The 19,883-nt window shown below is 48.7% G+C and overlaps 1 protein-coding gene across 1 annotated transcript in view; it reads left to right on the top strand.

Moving 5' to 3' along the window:
• GAD2 (glutamate decarboxylase 2) overlaps positions 1-19,883 on the top strand; it is a 48,759-nt gene that overhangs the window by 1,085 nt on the left and 27,791 nt on the right. The window contains exons 4-7 of the mRNA XM_074985507.1: positions 1,174-1,407; positions 7,099-7,189; positions 8,044-8,156; positions 14,503-14,618. Coding sequence (XP_074841608.1) covers positions 1,174-1,407; positions 7,099-7,189; positions 8,044-8,156; positions 14,503-14,618 — 554 coding nt within the window. The remainder of the gene's footprint in view (positions 1-1,173; positions 1,408-7,098; positions 7,190-8,043; positions 8,157-14,502; positions 14,619-19,883) is intronic.

Below are 19,883 nucleotides of genomic sequence, written 5' to 3' on the forward strand. Positions count from 1 at the left end.
GCAGGGCTGGGCCGGGGCTAGGCTAGAGCCAGGGTCCTGCGACTCAGGGGAGGGGGGTGCGCACAAGCACACGTATACCTGTGTGTGTGTGTGAAACCCGTCACTGGGGCTAGTTCACATAACCCGTGTGTGTGTGTGTGTGTAAAACCCGTCACTGGAGCTAGTTCACATAACCCGTGTGTGTGTGTGTGTGAAACCCGTCACTGGGGCTAGTTCACATAACCCGTGTGTGTGTGTGTGTAAAACACCCTTCTTCGGTGCTAGTTCCGGGTGCCCGCACGCGGCTCTGCCTGCGCTTCGCGGGGCAATACGGGCCCTGCCGGCAAAGCCGGGGAGTGGAGGGGCGCAGCGTTCCCCGGAGCTGCTCCAAGCGGCGGATGACAACCCCCCCTACCCGGCCCGTGGGCCAGCCGGGCTGCCCTCGGCCTGCTCGCTGCTCGGCTCCGGGAAGGCCGGCGGCAGCTCTCGCTGAGCCGTGTCAGGAGCCGTTGCGTTTGAGCGGAGCCCTTTCTGCGGGGACAGCCCAGCCCAGCCTGTCTCCCCAGTGACGCCCAGGGGCGTGCGGGTGAGGAGAGGTCCCCTCGGGCCCCGGGCTCCGTGCCCCCAAGCAGCCTAGATATCCTCCTGCGTATTGCTCCGCCTCCGGGAGCCAGGCACAGGAACCCGGCCTTCCCTTGGCGCGGCGGCCGGCTGGCCGGCGCGGGTCCCTTGAAATAAAGTTATCGATCCGCAGAAATAACCCTGGGGCTAAACCGGAGCCTAACGCGACTTCGCTTGGGTCGGCCTTCAGCCCCCGCAAGGTGTTGCAACCGCCCGGGTTCCTCAAACACAAAGGCGCAATATTATTGCGCTGCGCCCCCGGGCTTTCCTTTGTGTCCCCGCCAGTGTTCGCCGCCTTCCCGGGAATCCTTTTTATTCTTGTTTCAAAATCCTGAAGGTTAGTCGGCAGCAACCCGCCCTTCTGGCTACCGATGGGTGAGGGCTGCCGCGGATCTCCTGGAAAAAGAGGCTGAACTGAGCTCTCACCGGCTCGCTGGCCGAATGAAAAACCCGATCCCTGAGCTCAGTGCCAAACCCGCACCGCCAACAGGGGCCGGATCGCGTTAAGACAAAAAAATTCTCCGCCTTAAACAATAAACCGGAGCTAATATGTCATGTCATTTCCCCCCGCAGATCTTCTTCCCGCGTGCGATGGGGAACTGACCACTATGGCTTTCCTGCAAGATGTAATGGATATTTTGCTGCAGTACGTGGTCAAAAGTTTTGATAGATCAACCAAGGTTATTGATTTCCATTACCCAAATGAGCTTCTTCAGGAGCATAACTGGGAACTGGCGGATCAGCCGCAGACCTTGGAAGAGATTTTGCTGAACTGCAGAACAGCTCTCAAATATGCGATCAAAACAGGTAAACAGGCGCGCTTGGCTTCTCTCGCGTGTGATTTGTTTCTGTTGAGTTAAATGCCACTCGCTGATCCTTGACCCGTCAGCGAGGCTGGGATAGCAAATTACCTTGGGCACGTTAAGCAATTAAGTTAAATTGTAACAGCGTCAGCAGGAGAAACGAAAGGAAGACGTAGGGGGCTGTTATATTTTGCCATGCGAAATACACGGTGTTCCGATTTCAGTGCAACAATTCTTCCTGGGGGACCTGGCTGGCCCTCAAAGGCGGGGCCGCGGTGGGTCAGGCTCTGGGAGCAGCATTCTCCCATCTTTGTAGCTCTTTCCGCAATTCACGTTTGCGCCTTTGGGCCCCGCATCTTCCACCGCGACCCGCTAATAGCGGGCACCGAATTCAGCGCGTCTTGCAACGGTGTGAATTCGGAGCTACCCGCGCGGGAGTGGGAATGTAGACGGGCGCAGCAGAAGCCCGGGGGGGGCAGGATCGGGCCCGGGTGCGGGGCAGAGAAGGGGATGGAGCGCGTGTCTGGGCGGACAGCTGCGAGCTGCTGCCCGGGGTAGTTACACAAACGGCGGCGAGTGCCCGGTGCGTGGGAGCGGGGCAGCCACTCACCGCACGGGCTGCGGGGAAGGAGCAACGCAGCTCCCCGGGACCCGATCCGGCTGCACGGATTCGCAAACGGCGGGGCCAGACGAAATTCGGGGGGTGGGGGGGGGGCGCGAGGCAGCCCAGGCCCCCCACAGCTCCTCCCCCCAGAGAGCGAGCGGGAGCCGCCTTTGCCTCTGGCCCTCAGCCCTGCCATCGCACCGGGCTGACTGGTGGTGCCCGGCTTTGTGGGAGGGGAAGGCGGGGGGCTGGGGCGGCCGGCCCCGGCTCTGGTAGCGGGGGGGGGTTGGGCAGCTGGGGCTGGCCCGGGCAGGCGGCTCCGGTGGCCGGCCCGCAGCTGGGGTGCTGGGGGAGCCGGCGGCTGGCCCCGGCAGTGCGGGGCTCTGGCAGCGCAGGTCCCAGGCGGATGGGGCAGCTGGTGGCTGGGGCCGAGGAAGACTCTGCGCTTATTGTCAGGCGCTCGGGTGTGCCGCAGGTCGGGCCCTGGCCGCTTTGTTCCGGGGCTCGGACGACGGTAAAGGCGGGGGGGTGGGGGAGCCGCTGGCGCAGGGGCAGGAGGGTGGCGCGGTGAAAGCCCCGGCCCCGGGGTGACCTCCTGGCCCCCTCCTGGAAGCTCTTTAATGGCTGGTTTGGTCGCTGCCCAGGCCGGCAAAAGGCTCCGGTGAATCCGGATCTGCCCGGAGACGGCGCCGCTCGCCCCAGCCCGGGCGCCCCGCTGCACGCAGCGCTTCGTCCGTGGGCCCAGCTCACCCAACTGCCCGGGCGCCGCCGGCAAAGGGAGCCGGAGCGGGGCCGGGTGGTCAGAGGGCGCAGGTCCCCCCCCCCGAGCGCCCCGCACCCCAGCGCTGTGCGTGCGGCGGTGCCGGCTCGGCCGGAGCCTGGGGGGCCAGGGTCGGCGCTGAGCCGCTGGCCCCAGCCCAGGGACACAAGGGCGGGGCGGGGGACGCGCTGTAACCGGCTCCGAGCAAGCCCCGGGCTGGCCTGGCACGGACACCCCAGCGCGGTACCCGGGCCGGCCCTGCCCGTCTGGCGCTCGGGGGCGAGGCTGGAAATGGCCCCTTGCGCGGCGGGTGGCTGTATCTGGCCCTGGCTCGGGACTAGCCGGGCCTGGGACCGGGAGCGCAGCTGCGCCCCAGCCCACCGGCACAGCAGCGGCTGGACCCCGGCCGCCGGCCCCCGGGCGTGTCTCCTTGCGGTGCGCCCGCTATCCCGCCTCTTCCGACAGCCGGCGGGTCGCTGCCGCTCCCAGGCGCCTGGCCGCCTCCGGGGCCGTGTCCTGCCAAGCTCGGGCTGGAGCTCCGGGAGATCAAAGCTTCGCTCCCCGGGGAGTGGGCGTTGGGTCGTAGGAGGAGCTCGGGGCCGGGGCAGGTGAAGGGGCTGTGCCCTGTCTGTGGCACGGGACAACTCAGCGCCGGGCAGCGAGGTGCGGGGTTAGCCACGGACAGGCCGGAGTGGGGAACCGGCAACTTTCCGCGGGGGCCGGCACGACTCCGCTCGGCCCGGGAGAGCTGCAGCTCAGCAGCGCCAGGCGGAATCAAGACAGGCTCTGGGTCGGGAAACGGCGCCCGGCGTCCTCCAGACCTGGGCAGCTGGTGGCGGCAGTGGGATTCCGGGCCGGGAATAACGAGTTTTGCTACTTTGGGATTGCCCTGAGCGTGCGGCTGCGGCGGGGCCGGGGACTAGTGCCCAGCTCAGCCTCGCCGAGCCTCGGCGATCATTTGCTCGGCTCAAGAGACGGATTGGGGCCCCCGCTGCCCTTTGCTGGCTGCGTCAGGAGCCCGAGGCAGGCGGGTCTGGCTCCCCAAGCGCAGCAGCGGTGGGACTCGGCAGCCGCCGCTTGGCAGAGGGCGCGAACGTGTCTGTTCTCAGCTGCGGGTAAATGCGGCGTGTGACCCCGGGAAAATCCCCCGAAGCGGCCTCGGGATGCGCAGCTCGGCGGGCAGACGCGCTTGCTAAGGGGCAGAGCGCTGACCTGAGGAGCTGAGCGCCCTGGGCGGAGCCCGCCCCGGGTTCCCAGGCCCCGGTCCTCGCTCGAATTCAGGGGAGGAAACTCGCCCCCATCGTTCGCTCTCCGGGCCGGTCGCCACCGTTATCCAGGCAGTGTGTGTGTGTGTGGCGGAGCCATTGGCTCGGTGTGGCACGTGGGCACCTTTGCCGGGGTTCGACTGGAGGCTGCCGCCTACCCGGGCGTCTGGTGGAGATTCTGGTGTTTGCTCCATTACAGCGGCACGATCCACTCCCCGCCCCCCCCGGTCTGTCTGAGCTCAGACCGTCCCGGCCGTTCCAGCCAGGGCCTGCTTGTCTTGCACTGTTCTTGGGCAGGGCTACTTGCTGCCTAGCCAAGGCAAAGCAGCTGTGCAGGAGGCCAGAGCAGACTGATTTGCAAAGCTGAATGAATACCAGCAGGGCGAATGGGTGGGTGATGTGCCCAGTTCCTTTCATTCCCCTCCTGTAAAAGATGGTGGGTTAGAGGACATCAGACGACTGTAAATATCAGAGAATACAAAGAGCAAAAGCTGGGGCTGTCAGTGCCCTAGGTTGTATTGCTGGCTCTGAGTATGGCTCAGGTTACCATTGATTTGTCCAGCTGTAAGATTAGGCTGCTACTGGAACTCACCTATTTCACAGGTGTGTTTTACAGTTTGGTCAGTGTCTGTCCATGGCTTTGGGCTTCTTAGGTGATAGAGAATTAAGTCCCATTGTCTATTTTTAAGTTAGCAAATCCAGTGGACAGACATATTCTCCATTTCCCCTGAAATGAACCAAGATCTGGATTACATTCAGCCCTTACTTCCTTCAGTTAGTTGCAAAACAGTGTTGATAGCCATGCATTGTGATAGGAGAGCATGATTCCACTGCTTTTTACTAAGCCCTCAGGAAAGATCTGCTTATACAGTCAAGTAGATTCCATGAAGCCAGGTTTATTTAAGCCACCCAGCAGGGTGAAATAACTTCACAGTCTCTCAGGGCCCTTAAGCAGTCCCAATAATGGAGCATCTCTGATCAGATTCAAATTGTATCTTCTGTTATACATGGGGAGTGGGGCCCAAGTTTTGCTGAAGCCATGGTAGTGAAAGCATCATTCTCCCTGCCTCCTTTGCTCTGGGGATATCTCTATGAGGCAGCTTTATACAGGAGGACAGCTTGATTTTGAAGGCAATGTGGGTGAGCCAGCACCAGGGAGAACCTCTCTCTGTAGTGTCAGTCCCCTGACAACCTGTAGGAATGTCCGCAGGTCCCCAGACAGGGCTAATGCTGCCAGTACAGTTTACAGAACATCCTGGTTCATGCTGTCAGACTTCCCCAGAGGCAGAGGGGTGGTTTGGCTCAGCTGCAAATGAGCAGAATGTTGAGTGCAGGGTTCCTTGGGGAGCTGTGCACCTAGGGGAGACTGGAGGTAGGAGTTACCAGGTGACACTGAGCTCTGCAGAAATGCAGTAGAACAGTGTTATCTTCCAGGATTTCACCATAGCCTCCGAGCTGGACTCATTTGGGTTTACCAGGTTTTCTGTGAGCTTTCCTGGGGGAGGACAAGATTTGGTCCTAAATTGCTAAAAGCTACGAGAGAATATCACATGTCCAGTGGGGTGGGAATTCATTTGCTGGTAGAAAGCCAGAGCAAGGTCCTCCCCCTATGGCAGAAATACTGAGGTATCTTTGTGCGGCTGGAGCAGCACAGCCATGCGAGCCAAACTGGGGGCATTAGCATCAAGCCCCCTCAGCATTAGTAGTTTAGGCTCTGTGCCAGCTTCAAAGACGGAGGGAGGCACTGCCTGACCAGAGAAAGGGGTCATGGATCTGTGCTCTACCAGTGGTCAGCCTTCCTTGCAGAGAAGGTATGGGCTGCTATTTCAGGCCTTAGGATTGGGATAGCAACTGAAGCAAGATTGGATTGTAGCTGCTTGTCCCTGGATTATGGTGTGGGGGGAGCTGGCTTTTGTTTCCCACTCCCAACAAGAGCTTACTTCCAGCCACAAAGCCCAATTACTCAGCCTTTGTATGCTGTGAGCTTGGGGGCAGCTGAGTAATTCTCAGCACAATTCTTTCAGCCACGTGTATGTGCCCGATAACAGACCACCAGAGACGAGGAGATAAATTTTCTCTTGGGGTTTGTTTGCCTTTCCTCAGTCACCCTGTTGTGGTTTATGTTTCACAGGGGGTCAGTACCAGTCTGCAGCCCTTGGATTAGGACAGGTGCGGTCCCAGCAGCAACCCTTTCCTTTGGATGAGATATGTACCTAATTGTTTATCTTTCAAAATTCTTGCTGGTAACAAAGCCGTAACTCTGAACAGGAAGCAGTACATGACTAGTCAAGTGAGCTCTAATGAGTTATGTGTATTCCCGGGTTGAATAGCTCCAGGCATATTTTTGAAATAAAGTCTCTGACAGGAAGCTGGAAAAATCCAGAAGTCAGTGTGAGAAACCTTGTAAACAGACTGTCCAGTCCACTGAATATCGTCTCGCAACTCGTTCCAGTGTTCCAGCAATGTTTCCTTTCATCAGGTTTATTTAAAATCACAATTATTAGGAAGCTGCTGTTTCTAACTGTGTTCTGACAGGGAAGAAATGACATGTATTACCACAGTCCCTGCCATATTTGTACGATCATCAGCCGCTGAGTCATGTGCAAAGCAGTCAGCAAATTGTTCTGTTCTCTCCTTGCCCGGTCATTTATAATCATTAGCCCTTCATCACTGATGTTGTTATAGGCCGTGGCAAGCTCCTCAGAAGTGCGTGCCTTTCAAATATAGCCAAAGCAAAAGCACAATGACAACATGTGACATGCATACAGGGGCAATAGCTATATCAGTGCAGCAACAGCATGGAAATTTTCAATAGAAACTGGGAAGAGCAATAGAAAAAGATAGCACTTGTAATTCTTAATCCTACTTCATTATTCCTGTTTTACTTATTTTGAAATAAAAAAGAGGAAAATAATCTCTGATTTACAAGCGATCCATTGTAGTTCTGTTTCACATATTGATGATGCTTTTCCATTGAGTAAATATCTTGAGATAAATAAACCAGTCAGTACTGAGCAATTTCATTCTGCTTTACTAGACTTCTGATACATTTTTCATTTTACACAGGGCATCCTAGATATTTCAATCAACTTTCAACTGGATTGGATATGGTTGGATTAGCTGCAGACTGGCTGACATCAACAGCAAATACTAATATGTAAGTAGTGGCATTTGCCACTAGCAATATGTAGACTAATTTTAAAATTAGATTCTGCAATATTTGCTACATGTAAAAGAGGGCCTTTTATGTGAAACTAGAAGGAAACCCATTTGTCAGCATTTTAATTCAGTCATCATGTTATTTTAAAACTGTTTTTGTGTATCATCTCTGATAAAACATTACCTACATGAAAGGACAACTTTGATAAAATTCCTGCAAATGAAGGGAAAAATAGTTTTGTATTTTGCATGCGTAAATATGGAAAATGGAAACACAAGGAGATATTGTTCTGTAAATAGTCTTGCTTACAAAGGAGCCTGTCCTTGCAATTCTTTCTCTTGCGGGTTAGTGCCATTGGCTTCAGTGGGACTATCCAAGTGGTGAAGGGCTGCAGAATGGGCCCCAGGGTTTATTTGTAAGGCTTCAGACCTGCAATATGTTGTATGCGCATGATTTGCTTTTTTATGCACAGCATCTCCTTGGCTTCAGTGAGACAATATATGTACGTGAAGTGAAGGGCCTTGTTCAGGCCAGTGGCTCTTGAACTCATAATCATGTGAGCCTCAGTCCTGCAGGAAACTGGGCAAGCTCCACTCCTGCTGAAGTCAATGGGAACAGAATCTTTGGCATCTCACAAAAGTGGGTTTTAAACATTTAAACTTCAAGGCAGAAAGAAAATAATCAAATTTACTCGTCTGCAAAATAGTTTTCTGATCTGTACGCTATATACACAGTATCTATATGTAGTACGGATTCAGGAGTTGACAATGGAAACAATTGTGTTGATATTTTAATTAATAAATGAATGTTTTAAATAAAAAACAATAAATATGGCCATTACTACATTTCAGGTTCACCTATGAAATTGCTCCAGTGTTTGTGCTTTTGGAATATGTCACGCTAAAGAAAATGAGAGAAATGATTGGCTGGCCAGGGGGCTGTGGCGATGGGATATTTTCACCTGGTATATGATATTTCAAGCTTTCTTTGTGTTTCAGTCTATGCTATGATATGCCTCATAAGTAAACTAGCTAAAGAGTCAATACAATGAAATCCACTATTCCAAGAGGTCGCTTCCTAATAGCAACCACTGTCCTATGTTGGATAAAACTACTGTATATTTTTTAAATACAGGGATGTAATTATTAGGGACTTAAATGTCAGTCACTGTTGAATACTCCCTTCAAGCAATTTGTACTGCATCATGATCAGCAATAGTGGTGCATGGAAAAAAATAATCAGAGACATTTGCCCTGCAGTTGTGCTATGTTCCTACTTTTTTACAGATTGCATAGCATAAAAAAATATATTGTAGTATTAATGATGTGACAAACAAACCCTCTGATGCCCTCCTTCATTACAGTGGAAATCTAAGTGTGCAGGAAAATTTAATATCCCTATCTGTAAATACAAAGTCTGACCAAGATCCTGCAAACCCTTATGTATGTGGCTAATTTTACATGGGTGAGTTCTCTTATTAAGTTCCCAGGGACTGCTCCTGTGAGTAGTTCAAATGTGTAAGTGCTTGCAGGATCAGAGACCTAACTTCTTCATGGCAAGTCAATAAGTCAAGAAATAAGTGTGATTAACTATAGAGGACTCACTGTCAGTGGCAAGTACAATTTCCTTGAGCCATCTGATTATTTTTAGCATGCCAGTTATCATTACAATCTTCTTTGCTCCCCATTTTACTCTGAAACTTTACTTAAAATTATTTGTGTATTTATCTCCCCAAGCCACAGAAAGTATCCCAAAAAGAGACAAAGACTTAGCACTGGATAGATTCCTTTGGCTTATCAATTTCACAACAGAATGACCCCGAGGGAGGAATCTGTTCTCGAAAAAAAAAGGTTCAGCAGTCTCAGGGGATGAGGTGAAGATGTTTTGACTGTCACCTGATGAGTAGACTGCACAGCTAAACATCACAGGTATTTCTGAGCCCCCTACCTACATTCTGTGCAGAGGACTAATGCAAAACCCCACTTACATGCCATTTGAGAGGATTTGGATTTAAGAGGCTAATGGGCCTTCTTCTGGCCCTTTGCACAGAGATAAATTTCAAACAGTGCAAGAGAGGGAAATTTGTATCACTTATTATTATTAATAATAATAATAATAATAATAATGAGTTTTTAATTAGCCTTATATAAACATGACCTCATTCCTATTGAAGCAGGGAAAGTTTTGTTCTGCAATGAACAGGAGTATGTCACTGATCTTGGGCATTCCTGTGCCTTCCCGCAGCCAAAGCACTTCACGTGCAGAAAGCAAACACCTGAAAGGAATTAAGCAGCCAAAGGGGAAGACTGTAGCCTGCACTATGATCAGCAATTGCGTACAAATCGAGCAAATCCTCGATTACACTATGGTCATTCTCCTCCTGGTGTAGAGTGAGAGGATTGGATTGTGCCTTGTATGATACATGGCTCTGTAGCTTTTTGTAGAGCATGGATCAAATTCAGCCGGAACTATGCTGGTTGAATTCCCATGGCAGTCCCTGGATCAAATCAACTGTCAGGTAAACTACACATTGAGCGTTAAGGTGGTCAAGGAACAAGTGTAAGCATTAAAGTTGTGTAGCTTGAACTCAGGTGGCATTCAGTGGATTAGCAAAGCAAGTGCCAGATGAGGTGGATTAGCAAACAAGAAGAGGGCATTCTTGGTGTTATTCGTTGCTTGTAATATGCATGATGGTACTTGCAGGCTCCGCCCAAGATCAGAGCCTTGTTGTCTGCTACTGTGTGTTTGCACACTGCCTCATACAAGTCCTGCCCCTAAGGTCTTACAATCTAAATAGAAGCGACAGACAAAGAGTGAGGAGGAAACAGTAGCACAGAGAGGTGAAGTGACTTGCAATAGGTGTGTAGCAGAGCTAAGAACAGAAGGCCAGTAGCCAGCCCATTAGACAATGCTGCCTTCTCAATGTCAGGCAAAGGTATGCTAAATCCAAGGGAACTTACAGCCTTCTCTGGGGAAGGTAGGAGAGAGAGCCCAGCTTTGCGCTCCTCAAAGGGGTGGGGTCTTAGGCAGAAGGGGTGGGACTGGTGCAGCCAGTCCTCCCTGCCACCCAGAGTACACTTCATCATCCCATCCCCACCCTTAGCAATTCCCAGAGAGTGCCTCAGTTTAAGTGGGTACGGGCTCTGTCTGCCACTGCCCCTGCACTAGCAGCCACTGGAAGCCCAGGCCCTTTTAAATCACTGGGCCCCTCTTTTTCCCTCCCTCTCACACCCACTGTTGGCAGGCATGGCTGCCAAGTACCATTTAAACTCACTCACATATGTTTTGTGACCAACTTTACACTCAACGTGCAACTTATACTGCTGTTTATATCACATCTAAATTTGCCTCATTCCCTGTAAAAGCACCCTCTAGATTTGAGGAGTTCACCATATCATGGTGCCATACTAGGTAACAGTATGTTCAACTAACTGCTAGTCTGGGGTTTTTTTTTTTGTGTGTGTGGTGCTCACTGTTTCTGCTCTGCATACAATCAGTTCTGATACACCTGAGATATACCATATGGTTGTGTTTGCATTTTGGCTAATTGCTGTCTGCACAGCACAACTAATCGGGAGGCGGCCCTAAGAAAAAAGCTTTCTGCTGGCGAGTTACTGAGCGTATGTTTACACAGCAAAGTTATTTTGAAATAACAGCTGTTAGTTTGAAATAACTCTCCTAATGTCTACACACGCAACCGCTGTTTTGAAATCATTTTGAACTAGTGGCTGCCTTATTTCGAAATAGGCACTATTCCTCATAGGCTGAGGATTACCAACTTTGAAATGGCTATTTTGAAATAGATGTAGTTAAGACAGGAAACAGAGCCTATTTCAAAATAAGCCATAGCTCACCTAATGTCTCTATTTCAAAATACACTCTGTGTGTAGGTGCTGTTGTATGAAATAGCTAAGTGCTATTTCCAAATGCATTTTTGTGCCTACCCATGTCACTTTGAAATAAACTGTTCTGGAACAGATTGTTTTGGAATAAGGCTGTTGTCTAGACTGCATGTACAGTTTTTGTAATCACAATTAAAGCAGGCCAGCAATTTTTTGGTGAAATGTTTTCTCATCAAAAAACACTGAGTAGTCAAAACCAAAACAGTCAGTGGGAGTCAGTATTGATGAATTTCCTGATTTAAGAAGTAATTGGAAAAAAAGTTTTGTAAATGTCAAAACAGGATATTTCAATATTTGCAGCTGAAAAAGTTTCATTTTTCAGTTTGAAGTGATGTTTTATATTAACATTTTAATTGATTTACATAAAAGATTTAAAAATGTAAAATGTCAAAACTGAAAAGAAACATTTCAAGTGACTTGATTTGTTTTGAGAGTTCACCATTTATTTTTCTTGATTCAAGGTGGGAAAATTTTTGCAATCTCAAAAATTCTTGGGACAAACCATTGGCCAACAACCTTTAAATGGCAGCAAATGAAATAACTTTTGATAGAGTCTAAAGACTTTAATTTTTCAAACTACAAGAGGCACGGTCCTTCTGCAGTACAGAGAAACCTGGTACAAAACAGAGGATTAATAGTAACACTGCTTGGACTGGGATTTGGGCAGGGCAATAGTGATGTGGATGGTAATTAGACATACCCTTATTGCTAGCTTAAAAGGCTGTCAGGTTTAGGCAGAGGGGCCTGTTTATGACGCCTGTAGATGGTTATATGAGGTGCCGTGATCCATGAAACATACGCTCAGTGGGAGAAATTCTGACCTCACTGAAGTCAATGGAGGTGTTGCTATTGATTTCACTGGGGTACAGGATTTCATCAAATAGGTCACATTCTATAAATAGCCCATTCAGCCACAAAATGAGTCTCCTGTTCTGGAGAGCAGTACCCCTATGTATGGGGTTCCCATCTCCACAATAAGAATCTTCCTTCCCTGTGCAGAGGAGAAGCTAGCATCAGGGGAAAAGGAGGAGGTGTGTAGGGGCTCTGTAATTCCTGGGCTTCTGGAGGGCAAATATATGCACTGGTCGTCTGGAAAGTAGTCCTGTATCATTCATATCAGATTGATCAGAGCAAATTACCTGTTTATAATTCACACGGTTTAAGAAGCAGTATGTTACTGTGCCAGATCTGCTTGTTTGGGCAATAGTCAAAACTATCTTTATCTCTGTGCCAGGTTAGTATCAATTCCTGCCTCTCTGAATAAAAAATAGCTAACACACTCACTGCTGTGAAGAAGAGTCGCTAACTCTATTTATTCTCTGCAACTGTCATTTTGTAGACAGACTTTGAGCTGTACTTTTGCAGTTGTCTTCAGTACCCCCCAATTAACTAAGGGGATAAAAACATGTCTGCTAAAATGAGATAGGTTAAGACCCATTAATAAATATAATTCTAAATTGCTAAATAATAAAGGGAGCAATGGAAATTATCCTACATTGTAAACTTGATGTTGACAAAGCAAAAAAGCAGTCGTGTAGCACTTTAAAGACTAACAAGATAATTTATTAGGTGATGAGCTTTCATGGGACAGACCCACCTTCTTCAAACCTAACCATGTCAGTTACACGATCAGGGGCTCATATGCCTGCACTAATTTAGGCCAAATTTCCCAAACTCAGATGCTGTCATTTAGGGATCTAATTCTATAGGTAGACACCCAAATACTTCAGGGATGTAAATGTGGCCTTAACCTTCCTGCTTCCATTTCAGTGTTTGTAAAACTAAGCATAAAAATACCTACATACAAGGGGTTGAGAAAAATAAATCCCTTACAACCTGCCTTCTGCTCTCTCACCACTTTTAAACTAGTGAAACTCAGTGGAGCTAACCTGAATTAATACCATTGTGAGAGAGATCAGAGTGAAATCCATGGCTTGTGAAGACCTAAGATTAGTCTTGGTTTAAATAAAACCCTGGACTAGTGAACCAGTTAGGAATGGAGGTATAAGCACAGTTCTTGGTGTACAGAGGAATAGTGTACACAGGCCTGCCCACGGGGGAGGGAAGGTGGGGAACTGCACCAGGGCCTGGAGATTCAAAGGGGCCCAGAGTTCCTAGCTGCTGCCACCACTAGTGCAGCAGCAGAGCCAGCCAGCACCCCGGCCCCTTTTAATTTAGTTCTCCTCCATTCAGCTCTGAAGGCTGGCAGGGTGGGGACTGACAGCCCTCAGCCCCGCCCCTTCCTCCGGAGGCCCTGCCCCTCCACACAGCCTAGTAGCTTGGCCGTGCCCCGCCTCTCCACACGCACACCCCTTGCCCCAGGGCCTGCAGCGGCTGTTGGCCCCATTGAGCATACATAACTCTGTGTTCACTGTGACATAAAAAAGCTAAACTTACCAGACCAGAACCTCAGCTGGTGTGATGTGATGCAACTGCATTTTGTTCAGTGGCATTACATTGATTTTACACTCGCTGACAATCTGACCAACCCTTCTTAAACCTAACAGTTAAACAAATACAGAATTATTGTAAAACCTCCACCCAGGGTGCATTATAGTCCCGAAGTAACAATGTGTTGCTATGCTATAGCCAGGCCTTACCTATCAACAACGCCTTACCTATCAACTGCGGAACCTCAGGTCCATTTTACAGAGCTTTATGAAAGGAAAGAAAATGAAGCGCAACCTTATACTGTGTTTCTTGTGTCTAAATTGTTTAATCTAAGCACTAGCAACTTGTGTACGGAAGTGATTTTGCTGTAATATTGTTAGACAAATTTAATCCCTCCCCAACCCCACCGTGGGAAACAGTTCAGAGGGCAGAGTTGGTGATAAGATTTTAAAATAAAAGAATAATTTTGGACTGATGCTTTTTTTTCTCTTTGCTTTTTTGTTTCTCTGCTTTCCTTTTGCTGTTTGCCCTAATGCTTTGGCCTGGTGGCATATCCAGGACACTCAATCTGGGGCAGATAGTGGAGTCTTTGAGGGCTGAGCGCATCACTGTGAAGTGCCACTTGGCAACTTTCCCTGTTGTGGTGCACACATTGAAGGAGGCCCTTTGCCTTCCCACCCATGGGGTCGGAGCATCACATAATAATTCAAACTAGCAGCATATGTAACCGTTCTTAGGAAAGAGATGGATAGTTTTGGGGAATGGGGAGATGGCAGAAACCCTAGTACCCCATTTTGTCCATCTTAACATTTCACACGTGTCCATGCCCTTGGGACATGGGAAGGTTATTAATAGACCCATTTGGTCTGTGCCCCTATTAGAGTAACAATGAGCAAGAACTATTCATGCTCGTTTGCTTAGGAACTTGAGTTGGAAAAATTTTAACGACTGTAGTTTGTACTGAACTGATGTTAACAATGCATAGAAAAAATAACAGTGTATTACTGTGGACTCCAGGTGGTGCCATATCTAACATGTATGCTATGTTGATTGCACGTTTCAAGATGTTCCCAGAAGTCAAAGAGAAAGGAATGGCAGCTATTCCCAGGCTGGTTGCCCTCACCTCAGAGCATGTATGTGTTTCTTTTTTATCGTGTATGTTAAACTTGCTCTTGTTAATTGACCCAGGATAGAGAGAATACCCGAAGAAGGGATTCCTGGCTACCTGGCTTCATGCCTGCCATGTTCTCATTGGGAGTAAAAAAGGGGTTGTTTCTTATTATACGAAGGGGTGTACTGGGTGCATGAGATTGAAATGCATGATACTATAAAGCAGGGTCTGTAAATTATGGTGCCTTTCTCCTATATTGGTGTAAAGCCTAGCGTGAAATCCAGTGTGAATGGGTTCAGAATCAAATGCTGTAACACTCTGACAGCGATTTTGCTGTCTGTAGCAGTCTACCAGAGTAAATCTCTGTAAATCCAAATGGATGGTAGCTGACACTATTCCTGCTGTAATTTACTGTCACTCTGATAACATGCAGTAATATGTAAAAATCATGCATGCACTAGGGGTTTGGCTGACTTTACCAGTGATCGGTGTTCCCTGTGAGCTGTGCACTTGAGAAGCCATGCAGGCGAGATTCAGATGCTGCCTGGCTGGTTAGCAGAACAACCACCCACAGCTGGCAGCAGGTGTGTCTGCTGATGGTGCACATCCACATGTCTCGGTGCACATAGCAAAATTTATTCTGCACACCGATGGAAAAGAAACAGAGGGAACACTGCATGGGGTTTCTCTCCATGAACCAAACCCTGAGCCCAGCTTCTTTGGCAGTAAGGGATGCATAGGCCCAGACACTTGCATAAAGCAGGCGGGCACTGAACGAACCAGTGCTGGGATGAGAGGAGTGGGGCTTCACACAGAGGATGCTGGGGGTGGAACCACAACTGCCCCAGATGTGGGAGATGAGTTTTCCACACCTGTCTCTCCCCAGGCTGGAATTTGTTTGGCTTTAGGGCTGTGTTAACTACCCCATGGCTACGGAGGGGGAAGAGGGTGGAAAGAGACGGCAGTGCCAGACTTCATGCTCCCTCTCTAAATTTCCCTCCAAGTAACTGCCTTCAGCCAAGGAGGAGCCTTTGCCTGCTAGGGCATTGGCAGAGGCACTGCACACGCTCAGTGTCTCCCCAGGCATCACCCCAGAGATGGCACTGTGAAAGGTCAAAGCTGGGCCTTCCACTGCTGGGCAAGATGAAGGGTTAAGTAGCTTGAGGGCTGCTACACGTCCGCCTGTGGGAAAGATCCCTTTCAGGGTCTGTGTTCGCACTCATGTCTGCAGAGACTAGATGGTCCTGCAGGCTACCTTCCCTGACAGGAGCAGTTTCCCGGTCCCTGACTGTGGCCACGTTAACCCAAGATATGCGCAACTTGAGCGTGTGTATCTCGGGATTTTACTGTATGTCAAGCCTGCAGAGCGAATGAAAGTCTTTTAGGGCCTAAGCTTGCAGTCCATGGGAATCCCTAGGGCTTGGGAGTTTGCAAGAAATGCAAACATAGGGGTGGAGCTGTTCAAAACATTTTCCACTAAATCAGTTTTTTTGGGGCATTTTTGCTGAAAAATGATACTTGGCAAAGTTGAAACACTGGATAGCATCCTGTCAGTTTTGACAAAGTCTTTGCCAGATGGTTTCTGAGATGCAGAGCGGTCTTGCTGGTCACCTCCAGAGATGGAGGAATCAACCTTTTTGAGCCAAAAAATGGAAATTTTGCTACAGTTTTGTTTTACAAAAGCATTCTAAGTTATGGCTTCATTCCAGTGTAATGAAAGCAAATTTTCCAATCTCAGCTATTGTCATCAAATGGAATTTTGGTTCTTCAGCTAGCTCTGCCTAGGAGATAGTTTTCCAGGTCCGCCCCACAGGTAAGGCTCACAGAGGTAACATGGACATGGTGGTGTTTTGAGGGAGGGATTTGAGGATACTGGCCACTGGCATTTTCATTTGGTGCCATGCAGTATGAAGTCATTCTTAACAGAGAGCGTTTCTCCATTAAATCAATGGCAGACTCCTCTAACCATGCAGAGGAAGTGAGCAGAGGTTCTGTTTTCACCATCTAAAGAAAAACAGAAAGAAAGTTTCCATGTTCTCAACATGGAAATTGAAACCAGTTTTTAACTCACTGATGGTCTGTCTACACAGCAGCCTTATTCCCAAATAAACTATTCTGGAATATTGCTGCTACACACCAAACGGCGTTTTGAAATAGAACTTAGCTCTTTCGAAATACAACATCTCCACACATAGTGCATATTTCTAAATAGAGCCATTGGATGCGCTATAGCTTATTTCGAAATAGGTGCTATTCCCTGGCTGTGTTTACACATGCCCCCTCCTTTTCAGAAAGGGCATTTAAATGACAAGGATTGGAACTGGTTAATGAGGCGCTGGTATAAATATTCAGCACCTCATTAGCATAATGGCAGCCAGTCACGCTTCGAAACTGCTGCTTTCAAAACGCCAACTGGCCATGTGGACGCCGGCGCTTCGAAATAAACCACAGACTTTGAAATTCCCTGATTCCCAATGTGAAATCCCACCCCTTTCTTCCTTGGCCCCCTCCTCCCTTGCCTCTGGGCCCACAGTGGCTGTCAGCGCCACTGCCTTTGAGCATTCCACAAATCAGCCAAAGAAAATGCGAGGTTGGCCTGAGTCCTTGTTGCATGAGGAAGGCTGCATGCAGATAAATTGGAATGTAAAAGGTACCAACATTGGCATGTCAGGCAGAGACACAAAATTATTATTACAGATGCGCCCCCTAACATCAGCAAAACTCCTGCTAACCTTCTAGCAGCAGCAGATGAAACTCCTCCCAAGGCATGTATCTTACGTCAGTGAGCATAAAACATTTATGTGACAATACCCAGCCATGCTCACGGCATGGGAGGCTTCCATTTCAACAAGGTAATTGCAATAAAACACTATTGTTTGCTATTAGATCTTCCTGGTGCAGAGCGCCCACATAAGGCCTGCCATAGGATTTAAACTCTGGGCGGAACTGCCGAGGGAAGCATCTTCTTTCCCTTTGTGCCATAGAAGGTGGCTCCATCAAATATGCTACGGCAGAGAAACTGTGGGGGATGAGGCCCCTTTGGTTGCACATGAACCATGTCCCAGACGCTCTACATAGAGATCACAGAAGTACAACTGACACTCTTCCCTTTGATACACCATCCAGCCTCCTTGTGTTTGGGACTTAATTCCCTGCTATCCAGCCAATTCCCTTTGCAAAGCTGATTTATGCAGGGAGAGACTAATTTCCCCTGACTAGACTAGATATGGGCATTGGGTATCACAATATTATAAGGTTTTTTCCTCTCCATTTCCGACATCCTGAATTGGGTGATAATGATTTATGAGGCCATAAAATAAGGCAGAAGATTTATTGTCATATTCATAAACATCTATATATTAAAGCAAGGATCATGCAAGACTAAGTCACCCTATATTTCAGTGTTACAGCCATTGTTAATGAACTTCTAAATCTAAGGAGCAGAAGATTTTTTATTCCAATTCTTCATTTTTGGAAAGGCCTGACTGTCTCTGTGTAATAAATTTGTATTGTGCATCTCACAGTACAAAGTTCAATAATAAAAAGGCATAAAGAAGGAGGGGGACAAGCTAAAGTATCCCAGTCCAAACTAGCATAAGACATTTAGAAAGAGGAAAGCATCTCCTAGCTTAACATGCCTGTTTTATGATTAGTAATCATTAACCCTAATAACCTAGCATTAGTACTCCTCTACCTTGCTGGATTTTCACCATTATATTGTAAACACTTCCCTTTCAAGAAATAGGTTTAGGTTTCTCTTGAACCCATCTTCACTCAACTTTACTTTCTGGCTGGCGTAAAACACAAGTAGCTCATCAGGCATCTCCTGATAAGCCACCTCAGTCTGTCACCTGTGAGAAATAATTGCAGCTGCCTCAGTTTGTCCTTGTGCCCCTCAAGTCTTCAGGCCTGGGGTTACCATTGGTGCCCTCCATAACACTTTCTGGCAGGCAGGGCTTTCCAGTCTTTAATAGGATACAAGCCACAGTAGGCAGTGTGCTTTGTCAGCCCGTTACCAGATACGGCATAGTCCTTCACCTCATGTGCTGCGCCACTGCCCAGTGACTAAGGAGAGAGGAAGCATGGCTCTGCCTACTTTCAGTCACTCTTCACCACCTTCCTAACCCACTTTCTCTCAGGGTAGAAGTGTAGCAGGCATTCAGCCCTTGATCTCTCCAGCCCACAACAGACCTCAAGACATGGCTGGCTGCTGCACTGCCCCATGGGTGGAGTAGGGCTCCCTCCCCATCTCTTCCTTTCATGGCCACACAAAATCAATCAACAGTCCAGACCAAAGCTAACATTATGAGACTTCATTTCTTACCAACCCCTCTCCACCCGCTAAATAAGTTTAACCTTTCAATTATCTTGTCCACCCCTCTGTCAAAGCAGAACTATTCCCTCAGACCTATCTGCCGCTCTATTCTTAAGTGCTTTGCACAGCTTAGCTTTAATTTGCCCATGTGACTCAGCTGCCACCCCTTCCCTGGGAAGATTAGCGTATAGCTCAGTAGGCTTCAGTGTTAAGGAAGTTTCCCCAATACTCTGACAAGCTTTCTCTTTGCTCACTTTCATCCCATCGTGTCTAATTAGAGCATCCAAAACAATTCCTTGCAAGCACTAGTAGACCAACAAGAATGAAACCACTGTAACCCTTCAGTTAATGTCAGGTGCCTGCCAGAAGGGCCGGGTTCAGCTCCTAGGGGTTTTCTGTCAATGATGCACCTAACCAGCTCAAGCCCCCACCCAGTGGCCTGGGACAATCTCATCCCACTTGTTGGGTGCCTGTAAGGCAGTTCTTCTCCTCTCGCAAGCACAGAGTCTAAGATGGAAACAGCTTATTTAATAATGATAAACAAACCCAAGTTTGTGCAGTGACATATGCAATATATCTAAACAGAGATAAACCCCTTTAACAAGGTACCATCCCAATACTTTATAGAACTAAGTCTCTTGCTGGGGCTCTTTGCTGTTACCCCACACACAGTTACAGGGTGTATCTCTCACAGTGCAGGCCAAGACCCAGAGCCCACAGATACGTCCCCATGGCAGTACTAGCTGTCCACTTGTCCACAGAATCCCGCTGACTGCCACCTGCTGGCCACTGGCTGCTTCTCCTCCCAGCCACCCATGGGTGGCACCGTCCGCTGCTCCTCCTACCAGCCACCGGGGGTGGGTGGGTTTGGCCTGAGGCAAAATCCTGTGATTTCAGATCTTGGGCTGTGTCTACACAAGCCCCCTGTTTTCGAAAGGGGCATGTTAATGAGCGGGTTTGAAAGATGCTAAT

Source organism: Carettochelys insculpta, chromosome 2, assembly GCF_033958435.1.
Source record: "Carettochelys insculpta isolate YL-2023 chromosome 2, ASM3395843v1, whole genome shotgun sequence".
Taxonomy (NCBI): domain Eukaryota; kingdom Metazoa; phylum Chordata; order Testudines; family Carettochelyidae; genus Carettochelys; species Carettochelys insculpta.